Source organism: Psittacula echo (genome assembly GCF_963264785.1).
Source record: "Psittacula echo genome assembly, chromosome: 10".
Taxonomy (NCBI): domain Eukaryota; kingdom Metazoa; phylum Chordata; class Aves; order Psittaciformes; family Psittacidae; genus Psittacula; species Psittacula echo.
Genome location: NC_137741.1, coordinates 1,013,541 through 1,031,366, shown reverse-complemented (window position 1 = coordinate 1,031,366; position 17,826 = coordinate 1,013,541). Strand labels below are relative to the sequence as shown.

Genomic DNA, 17,826 nt, shown 5'->3' with positions numbered 1-17,826 from the left:
TGCAACTCAAACCAGCCGCTTGGGACACCGCTGTATGCAAAAGGATGTGTAGGATCTGCTGCAGATCGCAGCCAAAAATCCAAATGATGGGATGGGCAGAGATAGAAGCACAGCCATGTACTCTTGTAAGCCCACATGATGCACAGCAAAGAGCAGCTCAAGCCAAAGGCTGCTGAAGAGCAAGAAACACAGATTGGGAAATACAGACTCTGCTTGCTGCTAAAAGATGAGTTTCCAATTAAAAACTTTGTTTCCCCTGGGAAGCCTGTCCGGGGGTTTAACCTCAAGGAAAGGTGAGAATGGGGAATTAGCCTCAAAACAAACAGACCATTCCTGCTGAAGGTGCTCAAGCGAGGTCAATAAGCAAAAGAGCCCACAAGACAAACCCAACACAATTGCTAAAGACCTCTGTGTGCCACCAGCAGGACCCAGCTGCTAAAGGTGGCTTGACGGGCCTGGCAGAGCTCCTGCAAGCTGTGGGAATGGCTTTATTCACCTCAAATCAAGTAGGAGGGTCCTGGGATGCTGCTGGGTGAGCAGAGGGCAGTTTGAGCAAAGCTAAGGCTTTGCCTTGTGGTACATTGCCCAGGAACCATAACCATCACAGGAGGTGGAGCTGGGTCTGTTCAACCATGATCATAGGAACTCAGTTTTGCTCTGCCAACACAAGCTTCTCCACCCCAAGGATGGAGATTTCACTTACAGGGAATCAGATGCTCAAACGTCAGCCAGTGGTGGGGATGGAGCTCCTGCTCCACATGTCATCCTGCAAGCTGTAGGACCTGATTATTCAAGAGTTTTTATGAATGATGAGAAGCCAAGCTTTTACTCCACAAACTTCAAGTACAGGGGACAAATGACATGCTCAAGTGACTAATCCTACACTGGAAACATGCTGGAGACTTGAACTGCTTCTGGCAGCCCTAGGAGATGTAAAAGCATCCTGTCATGTGGGAGGGGGAACTCCTTTTGTCCCCGAGGTATGGAAGCAGCAGATTGAAGTAGCTGTACAAAGCAAAGGGAAGTCCAAGAGCCCAGAAACCAGCCTTGGGGAGGAAGGGAATGCCTGGAAGCTCAAAGAGGGCCATCGAGCAAGAGCCTAATTTTGGGGAATACCCATCACACTTGGGCATCTTGTGGGTAGCTGTGCTACTCATATTCGGATCCAGGCACTGACTGTGCCACCACCACCTAAGAGAGATCCTGGGGCCAGCCCAGGCAAGGATAAATCTCCTTTGTCAGGATGGCTGTGCGTGCTCACACGGATTTATGACAATGAGCAACGCAACCAGTGTGCACAACTAGTGAGACTGTTAAAACTGCTCCAATTACCCTAGTCAGCAAAAGGATGGTACTCCAGACTACCTGAAACCTAAAGGAAATCTCATCCTTTCCTGAGACACCCTACGGGCTGACCATCAGGTCTGTGGCTCCGTGCCTGAGGTTTGTGTTTTTTTCAGTCTCTGCCTACATTAAGGTAAAGAGTCACACGCTATTTTAGGTTATTAAATATTTAATTCCACAGTGAGACAGAAGAAACCAGCAGATGGTCACTGTGCAGCAGGTCCGTGCCTCTTCTCTTTCTCGGGGGGAGGGTAGAAAAGTTCAAGGAAGAATCATGCAAACCCATTTCTGTAAGCAAACATTCCCCCATTTAGAGGGGCAAGGTAGGAAATTAGAGGGGAGCTACTAGTTTCTCTTACTACAGGGAGGCATTGAAACATCACACATAGCATTGATTACGTGCAGAAGTGCATCAGAGGTGTCTGTTAGTTGGTTACCTCTGACCATCTCTGTTAGATACTTCTGAATCCATCTGACTTATCCACCAGTATTATCTGAGAAGCACCAAGAACAGCTACACTCATACAGTTTAGGTTCCTTCACCAAACTTTTCACTGCTCCAGAGTATCTTAATGTAGTGTGAAATATGTCTTAAGATGTACGAGACACAAGAAATCCAGTCTTCTCCACAGCTAATCCAAGCTGACTCGTGACCTTCAGCTGAGCCTGAAGCTGGTGCTGATGGGAGGTAACAGAAGTAACTTGGGTGCCTTGTCAGAAAGCCTTTAAACATCGATGCTGATGGAGCGTGTGGCATAGGAAGCCTCGGAGCAGATACAAAAGGCACAGGCAGCCACCACACAGCTGTGCTGCTTCCTCTGTTCATGTGGAAACATCACACATGGAACCTCACCCCAGGAATTAACTTCTGCCAGAGCCTTGAATTATTGGACTCTGCTACTCACTTGAACTACACCACAGAAAACACAAACCTAGACTGAGTAGCTTAAACAAAAGGACTAATTGAACTAGGTTTTGATGTTGGCAACGAGTGAAGCAGGTCACCAATACCAACACGTAACCTCCAGGCACTGAACTGTAGAATTGTTCTGGACCTTGGGGGCAAAAGCCCTCCAAAAGTCTTCTGTGCAATATATCTCAGGACCAGACTCCAAAGGCAGCAGTACAGAGCTGGCTGCAAATTTCTCTCTAAAAGCAGCACTTGCTGACCAGTGTGATGGAGCACTCCACACCTCCTCAGCACCACTGGGGCTTCTGCAGGGGTCTGGATGCACAAAATCTTTAAGATCCTGAGTATGGAGGCTGCACTTCTGAATCCGGGATGTTTCAAGCAAGTAACAACGAAATCTTCTGCAGCTTTTAGCAGCCAAGACCATTCTCTTGGAAGGCCAAGTGCCACAAAAGTGTCCCTCCAGGTCAGTGCCACCTTCACATGGTCACATCCAGTCTCGTACTAAAGATGAAATATCTTTTTTGACAGCTGCCTTACAAGAAGGTCCCTACTCAGAATCACACAATCAGCCAGGTTGGAAAAGCCCTTTAAGCACATCCAGTTCCAACCATTCCCCAGCACTGCCAAGGCCACCCCTAACCCATGGCACTGAGGCCTCGTCTCCACGGGGTGTGAACACTTGCAGGGACGGTGACTGCAGCCCTGCCCTGGGCAGCCTGTTCCAATGCCTGAGCACCCTCTGGGGCAGGAATTGTTCCTCAGCTCCATCTAAACCTGCCCTGGAGCAGCTTGAGGCTGTGGCCAAGCAGGCTGGTCCCTTCCAACCTAAGTTTGCCTATGATTAGTATCCAAGAGTATCCAAGAGTTTAAAAATGTTTATTCTGAACATCCAGAAAAAAGGAAATCACCATTAAAATTCTTCTCTTTAGGAAAAAAACTAATTTCCTTCCAATGCTGCAGGTGATGACAATTTTGACATAGCAAAGCTGTTGACTGAGACCATCTGGTTGTAGGTGCAGCTGAAGGCAGCAGTTGCACTAACAAGAGGACCACGCTGCTCCTGTGGCTTTACAGCAATGCTGTTACTAGTCCTACTTTTTAGGCTGCCAGTGGGAGGTTTGCAATCAGCCACGTTATTTGGCAAGATGAACTGGTGAATGTATTGAACAGTATGTCACAGGCAACACTAGTGTTGTTCTCCTCTGAGTCATACACACCAGGGCTTTGGACACTTTTAGTCTTCATTTGACGAGTCTAGCATAATTTCAAGAACCAGCCCTGCTAACTGGAAGTTCAAGGCTCTCTGTTCAAGCAGTTCTAAGCAAGAATCATTAACAGCGTCGCTGAGAACAGACCCATCTATTTCCCCAAAGTCAGCACATATTTAACACCAATCTGTTTTCACGGACAGCCCTCCCCTCATTCTCCACGTGGTGTGCAGACTCCAAGTCAAGTCTCCCTGGTCCTGGCAGTCTGACTGCACCCAAATTTATTCTGTTCAGCTTCCAAGTTTCATGGAGAGACAAGAGATGTGGCTCACATCCTCCACCCGGGCTCCTGGCCTACTGCCCGTTGTTGTAGCAAAGCTGTAGCCCAAGAGCTTCTAATGGCATTCAATAGATTATCAGAGCTGGGTTGGTGATGCCCATGGGACCACACAGAGGGAGAAATGAAAGTAATGTTGTTCATGAGGCTTCTCAAGAACCTATTGACAAATACTGGCAAAAAGGCTTGAGATGACAGTCAGCAACTCCTTCAGAATGAAGGGAAAAGGGACTTTGAATGCAAGATGTCCATGTCTGATGGCAGAATACTCAGGAATACTTCCATTAGCGTGTGTAGCATTGGAGAGGGCAGAAATGCTCTGCGTGGGTAAATGCTGTAGGATGATCAGAGAGCTGGAGCAGCTCTGCTCTGGAGCCAGGCTGAGAGAGCTGGGCTGGGGCAGCCTGGACAAGAGAAGGCTCCTGAAGGGGAGACCTTAGAGCAGCTCCAGTGCCTAAAGGGGCTGCAGGAAACCTGGAGAGGGGCTTGAGACAAGGGCCTGTAGGGACAGGACAAGGGGAATGGCTTGAACCTGCCAGAGGGGAGACTGAGATGAGCTCTTAGGCAGAAGCTCTTCCCTGTGAGGCTGCTGAGGCGCTGGCCCAGGGTGCCCAGAGAAGCTGTGGCTGCCCCATCCCTGGCAGTGTTCAAGGCCAGGTTGGACACAGGGGCTTGGAGCAAGCTGCTCCAGTGGAAGGTGTCCCTGCCCGTGGCAGGGGGCTGAAACTGGATGAGCTTTAAGCTCCCTTCAGCCCAAACCAGTCTGGGATTCTATGATGAAAAGTTAAGATTCATTAGGAACAGGAGGAAGCCAAAACAAAGCCAGGGCCCCAACATTTATCAGATTTAAAACTCCTCAGTAATATCTTTAAAGAGTGGTAGAAAGCCAACAGGTAAGGAAAAAGATTGGTTTTCATTCACAAGACATGCACAGGGTATCACAGAGATGACAAGCACCAAGAGAACTCCAGAAAGAAGCAAAGAGCAGAATTAAGTGTATCACTTATTCTGTGAACCTACATTTGACTTACTATATGGGTGTCAGCAGAAATGCCCTAAGTCTCAAAAACACAGGGAATTGAAATTAAGTGGCAGCATCAACCCATCAGGGGCTTTGTACACAGCACCAGAATACAAAATACACAGAAAAGAACCTTATTACGGTAGACAAATTCTGCTTAAAAAACAATAACAACAATATTTAGTGTTTGCAATGGTGACAATTTACTTGGTTCCCACATCCCAGATTCTGCACCCTATAAGGAGCAAAGAAGTGGCAAAATGTAGAGCGCAATAGCACCCAGTCTCCAGAGGATGAGCTACACAAAACTATGGACCTGATTAGAAGAATTAATTGGAACAAGCAGAAAGGAAAAATGCAAGAGGACTGCTCAGAGCAGCCAGATCACTCATTCTGTTCAACTCTGCATTTGGTACTATGTGAGCATATCCAGGGAAAACAGGAAAAATAAAATCAGAAGAAAGTGTAAAGAGAAACACAGTAATGTAGGAAGCTTGCCAAAGCCCAAGGTCAATATATGATCAAGGCACAGAGGAGCACAGAAGGTCTTTGCTACAGAGACTTCCTTGCGCAGAGGGTAGTCAAGGCTGTGGAAAACCTTGGCATGGGAAATAGCACACGCTAAAAGGTTTAAAAAGCAATCCTGTATTCAGGAAAGAAAAATCCAAACACAACTAGACACAAGCTCAAGCTCTGTATGAGGGAAATCAGGGAGCTTGCCAGGACTTACTTACCCTGTTACACTCTTCTCAGATCTGCTGTAGGCTGTGGTCACACAGAAGACACTGAGCCCATGGGCTCATAAGGACATTTATGATTTAGTAAGTATCAATGCAAACAGTGCCTCAGGTTTTGCTTAGGAAAGCTCTATACTTCTTACACAATTTCCTAGATTTAAGACACCTTTTTGAAGTCTGTCATTCTATACACAAACAGCTTTCCATCCATTGACAGCTCCTTTGTTTCACTCTGATGGGTATTTCCCATACCAGCCAATCCTCAAACTCGAGTTTCTACATCCACATAATTATTATGTCAGCATCATTATCATGTTATTCTGACCAAATCTCTTCCAAAACTTGTGTGAGGCTGAAATAATCTGCCCAGATCAGTAAGCTCGAGTCAGAGTTACACATCAAATGTGATGGTAGCGTTTGATTTAATAAAGAAACAGCAAACTTTCTATAAGCTTAAGGTTTACTTACCTGCACTTCCAAGTTGTTTATAAAACCTGTATTCTAAATGAAGCTGTGGTGCACGTGATTTTATTGGTTCCTAAAACAGAAGATAAAAACCAAAAATGGTTAAAATCAGTTTGTCTGAAAAAAGTCCTATACTTGAAGATTTGTGACTGTACATAATGCTTCCTGGTTCAACATAAACCACCCCAGACTGGAAGTCTAACAACAGAGGTGGCAAGCATCAACAGAACGCATCATTAGACACCATTTAAATAAGCAGAGAACAAAAAGCAACAAGATTCACACTCTGGAGGAGAAATAACTTCCTCATTTAATATAAAGCTCATTTGAGAATCATTCAACAAAGCTCCTGGTCCTTGAAGAATGACCCTGGCCATTGGCAGGAGGAAAGCCAAGGCTGCAAAAGATCAAGTCGCAGGTTCACCTTGTGGCCTGTGGTTGCTCACATTGTTTTTGATGGTCACCTGCCTGTATTTTTGTAAACGTATCTGTGTTCTAAGTCAGACCACAGTTGTACAAACATCCAACCCTGCTCGCAGCGAGCACTGCAGCACAGGCAGTCTTCCTTCTCAGTAGCAGGTGTCAGTCAAACATCTCAAAGCACTCAAGAATATTCTGGTTTGATACAGAGAATGAAAACAATGGGTAAGTCTGCAATGCTCCCCAAACATTACACTTCTCAACTGTTACTCGTCTGCACTTTATACACAAAACTTAATGCCTATGATCCCTAAAAGCGTTAAAACACAAGATTACAAAGGTTCTAAAACCATAAAGTTAACATGGAGAGAAGTAAGAGGTTTGAGTAATCACACTTTCAATAAAACTGTGCACTTGGGACAGGCAATAACACGGATTCACCTACTGCCCAGCATCTTTGACGCAGAAGTTAATACTGGCCTCAATTTTTCTTTGGGTGTTGCTTATTTCCTTGCTTTTGAGAAAAAGAAATGCTCCATGCTCAGAACTACATAAAATTCATACAATAGTACCAAGATCAGTCTGAATTTCAAAAACCTACCAAACAGCCCTCTATTTGATGAACATGCTATCTAGCAGCTTGCCAATAACAGAGCCTAAGATCAACGTGAAAAGAAGTCCTTTTATGATTCACATCCACTCCTGTGAGTTGGAGGAAAAGCATCTTCATAGAATCACAAGATGGTTTGGGTTGGAAAGGACCTTAACGCTCATCCAGTTCCAACTCCCTGGCATGGGCAGTGACACCTTCCACTAGACCAGGTTGCTCTTAGACATAGTTTGAGCCAACATCTTTAATACTGTGGAATAACTCTTCTGTCCACATGGGAGGACACAAAGGCTTTAGTTTATCTACTTTGTCTTGTTTCACCTCTGCTCTGCACTGGAAGACTAATGCCCACAATTGGTGTGAACTCCACGTTAAAGACTTCTTTTTAAGTTGGAAGAACAGTTTTTGCACAGGTATTTAGGCAATTCCACTTCCAGCCAAGCTGTTCTTCACCAGCTCAAGTCAAATGCTCCTGGTTGCTTCTCAACTTTCTGATGTTTAAAAGCTTCAGAAGTCAAATATGACCAAATACTTAGAAAACAATGTTGAAAACTGTTCTGAAGGCAAAGCTGAACTTGTCTTGAAAGCAAATACAAAGCAACACAAAACCAGGTTTGTTATAAATCACCTTTAAATTAAGGTAATTGTTGATGGTGACTTGAGGGAGAGTCGACAGACACCTGCTGTATTAGGATTTAGAGCAACAGGAACTCAGCCTTTCAGTGAATAGTTTTTTATCCAAATAAACTATGCGGATAAAGGTAGAAGGATAAAGGTAGAAGGATTAATGTATCATGATGTGAGTTTGCTTGTGACAAAACAGGTAAAGTAAGCCCAAGCCACTTCTGCATCAGGAGCTGCAGGAGCCGGAACTCTGGATGCTTGCCAGAGTGGTGGCAGCTTCCAAGAAGATCATACCAGAACAGATGGTTGTCCTGTAGGCCAAGGGCTTAAGGCTGCTGGCAGATGTTGTGTTTGTAGCAAAAATAACTGAACTGCTACTGCCTAACATGCAAAATCCACAGCTTGAACAAACAGCATCATGTTGCTGAAGGGTTTCCGCGTGGCACCTGCACTCAGGCTGCATCTGTATGTTAATGGTTTCATGCTGGGAAGATATTCCTCCTACGTGCAAGTCAGTATTAAAACTCTCAAAAGATTAAACCAGCAAATGAGGCATTTCAGAAGACAAACTCCTCCATGAATTACACGCACATGAACAAATAATGTTCAGATGAAGAGCAGGATGAGAACCTATATGGTGACACCACATAAATCACACCGCCAGCACTATTCACCACCACCAGCACAATCCTCACCCCCAAAGAGAAACCATGAGACATTAGCACTGCATTTCACAGCACTTTCTGATCAGCTTTTTGGCATCCATCACACAATTCTCTCATTTTCCAGCTTTAACATCATGACAGGCAGCAGAAACAGCTGAGACAGCGGGACTGCAGTTGCAGAAGATGAACTCACACAGCTTGAAGGGCTTGGAGTAGAGTTTTGACTTGGTCCAACAATAAAGATAAAAGAAAACATTGCTTTCAAGTACACTGAAAGCAGCTACTCTACCACTACTCCGCAAAGTATTTGAGCATAATTTACAAGGAACAGGTTGCCCAGAGAAGCTGTGGCTGCCCCATCCCTGGCAGTGCTCAAGGCCAGGTTGGACACAGGGGCTTGGAGCAAGCTGCTCCAGTGGAAGGTGTCCCTGCCTGTGGCAGGGGGATAGTACCACAGTGTCTTTAAAGTCCCTTTCAACCCAAACCATCCTGTGAGTCTGCAATAAAGAAAATTACAGTTAAGTACACACGTAAGAGAAGGATATTTGCTGGTGAGGATGCTCCGTAATTCTTACTTCTGGGGAATATGGACCCAGGCTCCCCATTTCTTCTGCTGTTCCCTCATTCATCTTCTCAAAAGGGAGCAGGTATGCGGGTGCCTGGATGGCCACTGAATTGCAATTCCCATCCTTCAAACGTGAAGGACCAGAAATTTTTAAGCATGAATCGTAACAGGGCAAAGAAAACCGGAGTGTGCTGCACTCCCGTGCTTTAACAGTCAGCTGTTTGCAGGGGGTGGAGAGAGAGAAAGAATTCTACCAGAAAAAATAGGTAAGATTAATGCAGCAATAAGGTCACGTCATTCAGTTCTGCCATATGGTGACTGAAAGGTTTCAGGGCACTGGGAGGTATCACTGCAGGTGCTCTTTGGAGAGAAACAGGCATCCTTTGGACTAACAAGGCTGTATTTTCCCTGTATTATTCATTCCTTAGGCCTTCTAATGCTATAACTTTGTGGCATTATCTTTGAAAGCAAATTAGAAACCTTATTTATTCAATAAAATACCTCAACTGTGTACAAAGCATTTCCTATTGTCAGGTCTGCCTAAAAAGCGAGCAAACAGCAGTCCTCCTTCCTGATGTGGATCCGTATCAAGGACATCCTAAGCTCCAATGCAGGCACTCATTTATTTATTTTAGGGAATATCTTCTGATATTTGCCAACAAGCTTGAAAACAAGTCCCTGCTGCAAAGCCCTAACTATGTTTCATCTACTATGCCTCATATAAAGCCAATGTTACAGATATAAAGTCTGTGGCACTGCAACGTGATCAGAACTAATGCACCAAGTCCATCCTGATCTCCTGTAACCCAAATGAATCCTGTCACTTTGCCAGACAACATGGATTGGACAAACAGGAGTGTGTGCTGCTAATATTAAATGGCATTACAACTTGAACTTCAGCTTCTAGGGTTCGGGTCTCTGATTAAGGAGCAGACGGATGCAAAAAGAGGACATCAGCTGAAGCCATCATGTTTTGAAAACCCCAAGAGACCAATGAAGGTCTTGGTTTACAGATAGGAGAAGTTAAGGCATAAACACAAACTACTGGGCTATAATTTTATAAATCCAGAAGAGCTACAAGTTTGAGTTTCCCCACCCCCTAGACTCCTAATTCAAACCACTGCTCAAAGTGCCTTCATGCCCTGAAGCAGTCTTCAACAGAAGACTCGTTACCTGGACCACTTCCTCAACTCCAAAACCGTGGAGCAGCAGGGTGCACAGTGACACAATCCCAACCAAACACTCCAACAACAGCCCATCTAGAGAGAGGGAATGGTCCAGAGAACCAGCAGAGTCTCAAACAGAAAGGCTCAACCCAGGGAGTGGGAAGAGGTAGCCAACCCACAACCTGTGCCATTCACTGGGCCCTGGCAGCCAGCTTGGGAAGAGGAACAAGGCTCTCACTCGTATAAGACAGCTACAGACCCCTTAGGTACCAACAACGTTCAGCAGGCGGAGGGATGGGTTCTTTCCTTGCTTTTAGCATTCTCAAGAATTTATCTCAGAATCACAGAACCACACGGTTCTGCACCATGAGCAGGGACACCTCACACTAGGCCATGTCACCCAAGGCTCTGTCCGACCTGGCCTTGAACACTGCCAGGGATGGGGTGAGCACAGCTTCTCTGGGCACCCTGCACTGGCACCTCATCACCCTCACAGGGAAGAGCTTCTGCCTTGTATCTAACCTGAAATTCCCCTGTTTCAGTTTGAACCCATCACCCCTTGTCCTATCGCTACAGTCCCTGATGAAGAGTCCCTCTCCAGCATCCTTGTAGCCCCCTTCAGACACTGGAAGCTGCTCTGGGGTCTCCACGCAGCTTCTCTTCTCCAGGCTGAACGGCCCCAAATTTCTCAGCCTATCTTCATGCGGGAGGTGCTCCAGCACCTGATCATCCTCGTGGTCTCCTCTGGACTTGGTCCAGCAGATCCATGTCCTTTTCATGTTGAGGACACAAGAATTCCACACAGTGCTCCAGTTTAAATCAGTTATTTTAGCTGAGGGTGAGAGCATCATTAAGCCCAAAGTGAGGAAGTTGCTTTTTGTCTGAATTTCTGACATTAAGTACAAGTCATTTAGGAACACCTGCAGATTTACTTACCAGCTTGATCGCTACATATTCATTGGTGTAGAGATTTTTACCTGCAAAGGAAAAAGAGAAATTCTTTTAGTTCCACATTCAATGCTTGCAGGTAGAGACAAAGCAGAAGAGTGTCCCTGATGGCACAGAGCTTTTTCTCAGTTCCCTGCTGAAGTTCATGCCTTTAGCAAAGTGTAAGCCTCAAAATAATGAGTTGCAGCAGTTCACCAGGGCAGGCAAACACTATCTCTCCTTTAGCATAAGGTAATCATGTTTTATGGTAGCACTTATGTTCGATGCAAGCGTTGGAGGAGGCATCCCAGACACATTAGGTTTTATTACCCACATCATGCCAGAAAAGTCTGAGGAACAAAAAATGAGGAGTCAAAGCATCATTTCTTTCAGAAATATCTTGCATCTGCTGGACACTGAACAATTTCATCCTGTGATGTATGGGGAGTTTCACCAGCTTTATCATGCTACATATCAAAGTGACTTCTGCAAGGAGGGAAGAGAGAATGACCTTTGTACAAACACACAGCTTTTATTTCTTCCTCTATGAGCAGGCAGGCAGGGTATATAAAACGCCTTCTGTATGCCAGAGGTACAAAGGCAATCCTCATCATCCAATAAAGCCAACAACTCTCAGTTGCAATATGGTACCAATGATGTTAAAAAACACACTCAAAGAACAAGACCAGTTCTCAGGACCCTAAAATATGGAGCAGTGTCTAGTCCGATACCAGCTCTGGCGAGCATGAAGGGCAAGAGCCTATGATGAGTACAACCAGGCACGCACACAACCAGCTCCTGCAGGTATATCGCGGCTCCATGACTCCGAGCCAGAGCTGGTGCCTTTGTGCGCTGCAGCCAGAGGTGAATTCTCCCTCCAGGAACCCGTCTGGTGTTTGAATCAAGCCCTTCGCCTCCTTAGCGATTTGTGGCAAAGATGCACAGCTACACGTGTCAGGAACCATCTCTCCGTGTGTTCTGAAGCTGCCAGTTGTTGTTTCAGTCAATGTCCTCCAGGTTTCTGCTGCGAAATTTGAGCAATCGCTCCCTCCTCACCTTCGCCATGTTGCTCATGACTGACAGCAAACTATCCAAAAGAGAGATCACAGGGAAGGATGCTCAGGCAGTCCTTGCACCTGATCTGTCCCATCACAGAATCCCAGACTGGTTTGGGCTGGAAGGGACCTTAAAGCTCATCCAGTTTCAACCCCTGCCACGGGCAGGGACCCCTTCCACTGGAGCAGCTTGCTCCAAGCCCCTGTGTCCAACCTGGCCTTGAACACTGCCAGGGATGGGGCAGCCACAGCTTCTCTGGGCACCCTGGGCCAGCGCCTCAGCACCCTCACAGGGAAGAGCTTCTGCCTAAGAGCTCATCTCAGTCTCCCCTCTGCCAGGTTAAAGCCATTCCCCTTGCCCCGTGCTATCACTGCTTGTGTTATAAGAAGACATACAGTCTCTGCTACCTTTTTATCTCCTCCAGTCCCACCGTATCCTCTGAGGAGAGCAGCCTTCACCAGAGACCCCCATGGTTTTATACAGGGCAATACTGACCTTCTTTGCTTATTCCTGCAAGTACCACTACAGCACAAGTCATGCTCTCACTGAGTGCCTGTAGCAATCTACACTGGAAGTTATTAGTGCTTATTTACGGCATCAGCTCTATCCCACATTTACTTTCCACACACCACTATTCAAAAGCACATCACATCCTCCTTTCCACACAGATCCAATGCAACAGCACTGGGAGACTCAGCAAAATTAAAGCCATTAGAACATGAGAGAAGACAAACAGCCACCTTTAAACCCTGAAATGTCCGGGGAAATTCATTTTACTTTGTAATAGCTTCATATTTTGTGCATTTAACTTCTTTTGACACCTTCCCCACTGTATTGCTCACTGTAGTTCTGGCCTCTGAACTTCAGATCAGGCACTCCTAGTGCAGGTCCCACACGGACCAGGTTGCTTTAGCATCCATCAGGAAGTCAGGTGTATGGAAAGCTTCAACCAGTTACAGTAACTGGCAGTGCTGTTTAACACAGGGCAGGCATTTAAATGTGAGGTTAAACATCCTTGGAGGAAGTGTTTTATGCAAGCAGATGTGTAAGCTGAGCTCCAGCCTTAACCCTTGCAATACAGGGCTGTGTGAATCGATTTCTTTAGATCTCTGAATAACAGCTCCTGCGTCCAGGCTAGAAAGGAAGGGTAGAAAGGAGGTTTTGCAGTCGCGTCAAGAACACTCAGACATTGGAAAGCTCCTGAAAGGCCAAAGGGATGGAAAAGCAGGTGGTGGGACAAACTGCTTCACCCTTTGAGACAGACAAGGGCTCCAGGCTGATGCTACCCAATGGCTGGTGTGGGAAGAACACACAAGGACATGAGGGGAAGGCAGCTTAAATACACTGAGATTATGTCCCTTGTATAGAATCACAGAATCATAGAATAGTTAGGGTTGGAAAGGACCTTCAGATCATCCAGTTCCAACCCCCCTGCCATGGGCAGGGACACCTCACACTAAACCATGGCACCCAAGGCCTCATCCAACCTGGCCTTGAACACCGCCAAGGATGGAGCATTCACAACTTCCCTGGGCAACCCATTCCAGTGCCTCACCACTCTCTCAGTAAAGAATTTCTTCCTTAGATCCAATCTAAACTTCCCCTGTTTCAGTTTGAACCCGTTACCCCTTGTCCTGTCACTACAGTCCCTGATGAAGAGTCCCTCCCCAGCATCCTTGTAGGCCCCCTTCAGACACTGGAAGCTGCTCTGAGGTCTCCACGCAGCTTCTCTTCTCCAGGCTGAACAGCCCCAACTTTCTCAGCCTGTCTCCATATGGGAGGTGCTCCAGCCCCTGATCATCCTCGTGGCCTCCTCTGGACTTGTTCCAACAGTTCCATGTCCTTTTGATGTTGAGGACACCAGAACTGCACACTGTATTAGCCAGTGAGTCACAGCAGCAGCTCCAGCTGCAGCTCGCCCACTGAGCTTCCTATTCCCCTCCTCTCGAGGGAGACCGAGCTCCTACCAAGATGCTTGGTTTGAGGACACTGAGCCAGACTAAGGGAAGCTCCAGCCCAAATATGTGAGAAAGATGCTTTAAACAGCAAAAACGTCACCCCCTGCAGACCCCGCAACCTCCATCACAGCCTTGGTGACGTGATTGCAAGGTAGTTTTGGGGCTCAGTGTTCATCAAAGGTGTGATGACCCACAGAGCCTGTGCTCTCCTGCCAATGCCGGATCACGATACTGGGAAAACAGGGCTCTTCCAAGCTCATTTCAAGGCAGAGGAGGACACTGCCAACACCCTCCACATATATGGAGCCATAATCCAGTCTCTTATGGTCTGGTTCACAAGGCTGAGGACTACACAAAAGATAATTTTGGTAATTAAATTGCTCAGTTAAAAAAACTGGGATTAGGAAAACACAGGAGCATGAAAAGTCAGGCCAGCAGCCAAAGGCAAATGAACTAACCTCCAGTTCATCCCCTCCAGAGCACAAACTATGGGGAGACTCTGAGCATAGGGGGGGGCAAATGGGTCCAGCTGCTGAACTGCAAACCCCTCCTAAAGCTGCAGCACGAGATGTTTGCTTTGCCAGCTATGACAGCCAAGCAAACCTCTGAAATCTCTCCCTCAGCTTGCTCCAGACTGAGATCTACCCCTTGGTTTTGCTATCACACCATCCAAGGTGCAATGTTTCTTCTTCCACTTTCTACAAGGCAGCACTGATATTAAAATGGCAGTGATACTCACAGGAGAAAGTGAATCTGCAGAGTAAAATAAGCCATGAATAGAAGCTGTCTCTTATCTTAGTAAGACACAAGATCTGTAATCCAGCGGAGATGATATAACCGTGCTAACAAAAGCCTTTCAAGTTCAGGCAAGGCTTTTGATGGAGCAGTGATTAAGTTCATGCCTCAGTTTTGGGTAGTTCCACTGACAATTATGAACTACATATACATATGAGAAGTGCTGCATTAAGTCACCAGCCTTCACGTGGGAAACCTAACAGGGTGGATTTCTCAAGCCCTGGCAGTCAGATGTGCTGAACACAGGGACAGACTGCAGCCCAGCAGAGGAGCCCAAAGGGGTCGATCTCTTGTGTGCGCTGTTCCCACAGGTCAAAGTTAAAGTCACAAATACAAGCCTATAGTGAGCAAAACGAACCAAAATATGCTTTGAACCTTACTTCTAGCTCCTCGCTCCGTGGACAATACACTCTGATGGCAGATCAGTGCTGGGTAACGGAGCAAACATCCAAACACTCATCCCAAAGATCAAGCAGAGCTCACCCCACACACCATTGCATTAGTGCCAGATTTGCTGCCCCTTCTGGAGCAAGTGTCTCCAGATAACAGATCCACACAGGATCTACTCCTACCCTCCACATCTACAATGTTCTAGTCAAATATTCACAAGATGATTTCATTATTTGGGAAGCAGAGACCAGCCCAGCCCCAATATCACATACTATTATCATCTTGATTCATTTACTACTGTTTCATTTGCTTTAAAGCAGAGCTCCTGGTTTCAAACTGCAGCCTGGGAGGCAGCTGGGTGGTTCTCACTTTCGGGGGTCAACTTTGAGATCTGATGGACCTGCTCTGGCAGCGTCATAAGCAGCTTTCCTTCTAGTTTGGGTCTTGCTGTTCACTGCCAAGATGTGCTGGATTGTTATGAGAGCCCTGCATGAATCATGCTGACATGTGGCTTGTGGACACTATACAATGTATTTGATAGCACATGAAAACACAGACTTCTCCAAAAAATCCCTTTGTTGCACTGTCAAGGGAGGATAGAAGCAACATACAGGATCCATCCCTCTCAATGTGATATTTTTCCCATCCACTCAGGGAAAAAACCTGGAATCATCATTTGTAAATGATACTTGAACACACTTCTATGAAAATCACAGAATCCCAGACTGGTTTGAGTTGAAGGGACCTTACAGCTCATCCAGTTCCAACCCCTGCCACAGGCAGGGACACCTTCCATTAGACCAGGTTGCTCCAAGGCCCGTCCAACCTGGCTTTATACAACTTAACAGGTTTACTAAGTAACAGTGCCAAACACTGGGAAAAGTGAGACTTTTGAAGAGGCTTATTTCTCCCTAACATGGCTCATGGATTTCAGGTAAATATAGGTAATACCCATGGGGTAAGTCTGTGACTCAGTGTAAGGAGGTGGCTCATAGCTCAGCTGGTGATCTGTTTTCCACGCTGAAGTTTACAGACACAGCTTACGACAGCCCTAGATTTAACAGGTACATCCCATTTCCCTCTGCAGTGAGCACCTCCTGGCATCACACGGTTCCACAGCTCACTGAGCTGTTTCCCAGGCTGGTTTACGTCATGCGGGTTCTCCATCAGCTTGGCAGGGAGATGCAGGACCTCATAATGGCACAAAAGTCACGCTATAAAACTTCAGGTGTGCTCCAGCTCCCATGGCAGCACAAGAACTGACTTGGCAAATAACCAGGAGCTGCAGGACAGGGCTTGGTGCTGCATCAAGACAGTGAAACCCTGTCAGTGCTCAGAGCCCAGCTCAGGGACAGCAAGCAGGGTCCCCTGCTAGTAGGTTGAGCCACTTTGGACATCAAAGCTCTTACAGGCCACCTAATCTGCAGCCTGTATGAAGAACCAGCACTCAATTAACCCTGTTTCATTTTATTACTCTGGGCCAGAAGCTGAGTTTTGTGTTCATCCTTTCATACCAGCTCCTCTGCAGGCTGAAATATAACTGTGCTGCTCCCATGTGCTTCCAAAAATTGATATCCCGGGGCTATCTGTATGTGCAGCAAGAAAGAACAACCCTCAGCAGCAAGCTTGGTATTGGCAGAAAACAGCTTCTGTAGGTACATGCCATCTCTTCCCTGAACAATCAGTCCTCTGTCAGGCGTGTGGTACAAGAACAAGACTTTGCTCTTCACGTGTTACTGAAGAATCCACTGGTGCTTAACTTCCCCAAAACGATGTAGAAAAAGCCCCAAAGCAGAGGGCATGTGTTCATCTTTGCAGGACAACACTGTTCTCAGAGACTTGCTTGCTCGAATTTCAGACATACTGCTTCTCCTTCCCCCCAGTGAGAATTAGCATCACATCTGAGCAATAGATACAGGTGGTATTTGAGCAAAGAGGAGCTCTTAAAGCTGCAGTGACTGGCTATAAAACAATAAAAGTTTAAAAAAATAACACAGCTTCTGTAAGGGCCTTACACCCAGTTGCTGTTATCCCTACGTACGTCTCATTTGCAGAATCGCAGCCTGGTTTGCGTTGGATTGAAGGGACCTTAAAGCTCATCCAGCTCCAACCCCTGCCACGGGCAGGGACCCCTTCCACTGGAGCAGCTTGCTCCAAGCCCCTGTGTCCAACCTGGCCTTGAACACTGCCAGGGATGGGGCAGCCACAGCTTCTCTGGGCACCCTGGGCCAGCGCCTCAGCACCCTCACAGGGAAGAGCTTCCTTATATTCAGACTAAATCTCCCCTGTTTAAGTTTGAGCCTACTTCCCCTTGTCCTGTCACTTTTTGATCTTATAAAAAGTCCTTCCCCATCTTTCCTGTAGGCCCCTCTTTAGGCATTGGAAAACTGTTATCAGGTCTCCTCAGAGCCTTCTCCAGGCTGAACAAGCCCAGCTCTCTCAGCCTGTCTTCATGAGACATCCTCTGATCATCTTCGCTGCCCACATACAGTATGCGAATTAACCAGGAGTAATAAAGCATTTAACCAGGAGTAACAAAACATTTATCAGTGTACTGAAAAAGAGCCACTCGATTACCAGGTGTTGCTTTTTCAATAGTTAAAACTGAATTTCTCTGTAAACTGA

The 17,826-nt window shown here is 46.4% G+C and overlaps 1 protein-coding gene across 4 annotated transcripts in view; it reads right to left on the bottom strand.

Annotated features, from left to right (window-relative positions):
• CSNK1G1 (casein kinase 1 gamma 1) overlaps nt 1-17,826 on the bottom strand; it is a 108,807-nt gene that overhangs the window by 47,488 nt on the left and 43,493 nt on the right. For all 4 annotated transcript variants that reach the window (XM_080626030.1, XM_080626029.1, XM_080626032.1 and 1 more), the window contains 2 exons: nt 11,012-11,052; nt 6,029-6,098 (listed from right to left, as the gene is read on the bottom strand). In XM_080626030.1, coding sequence (XP_080482156.1) covers nt 6,029-6,098; nt 11,012-11,052 — 111 coding nt within the window. The remainder of the gene's footprint in view (nt 1-6,028; nt 6,099-11,011; nt 11,053-17,826) is intronic.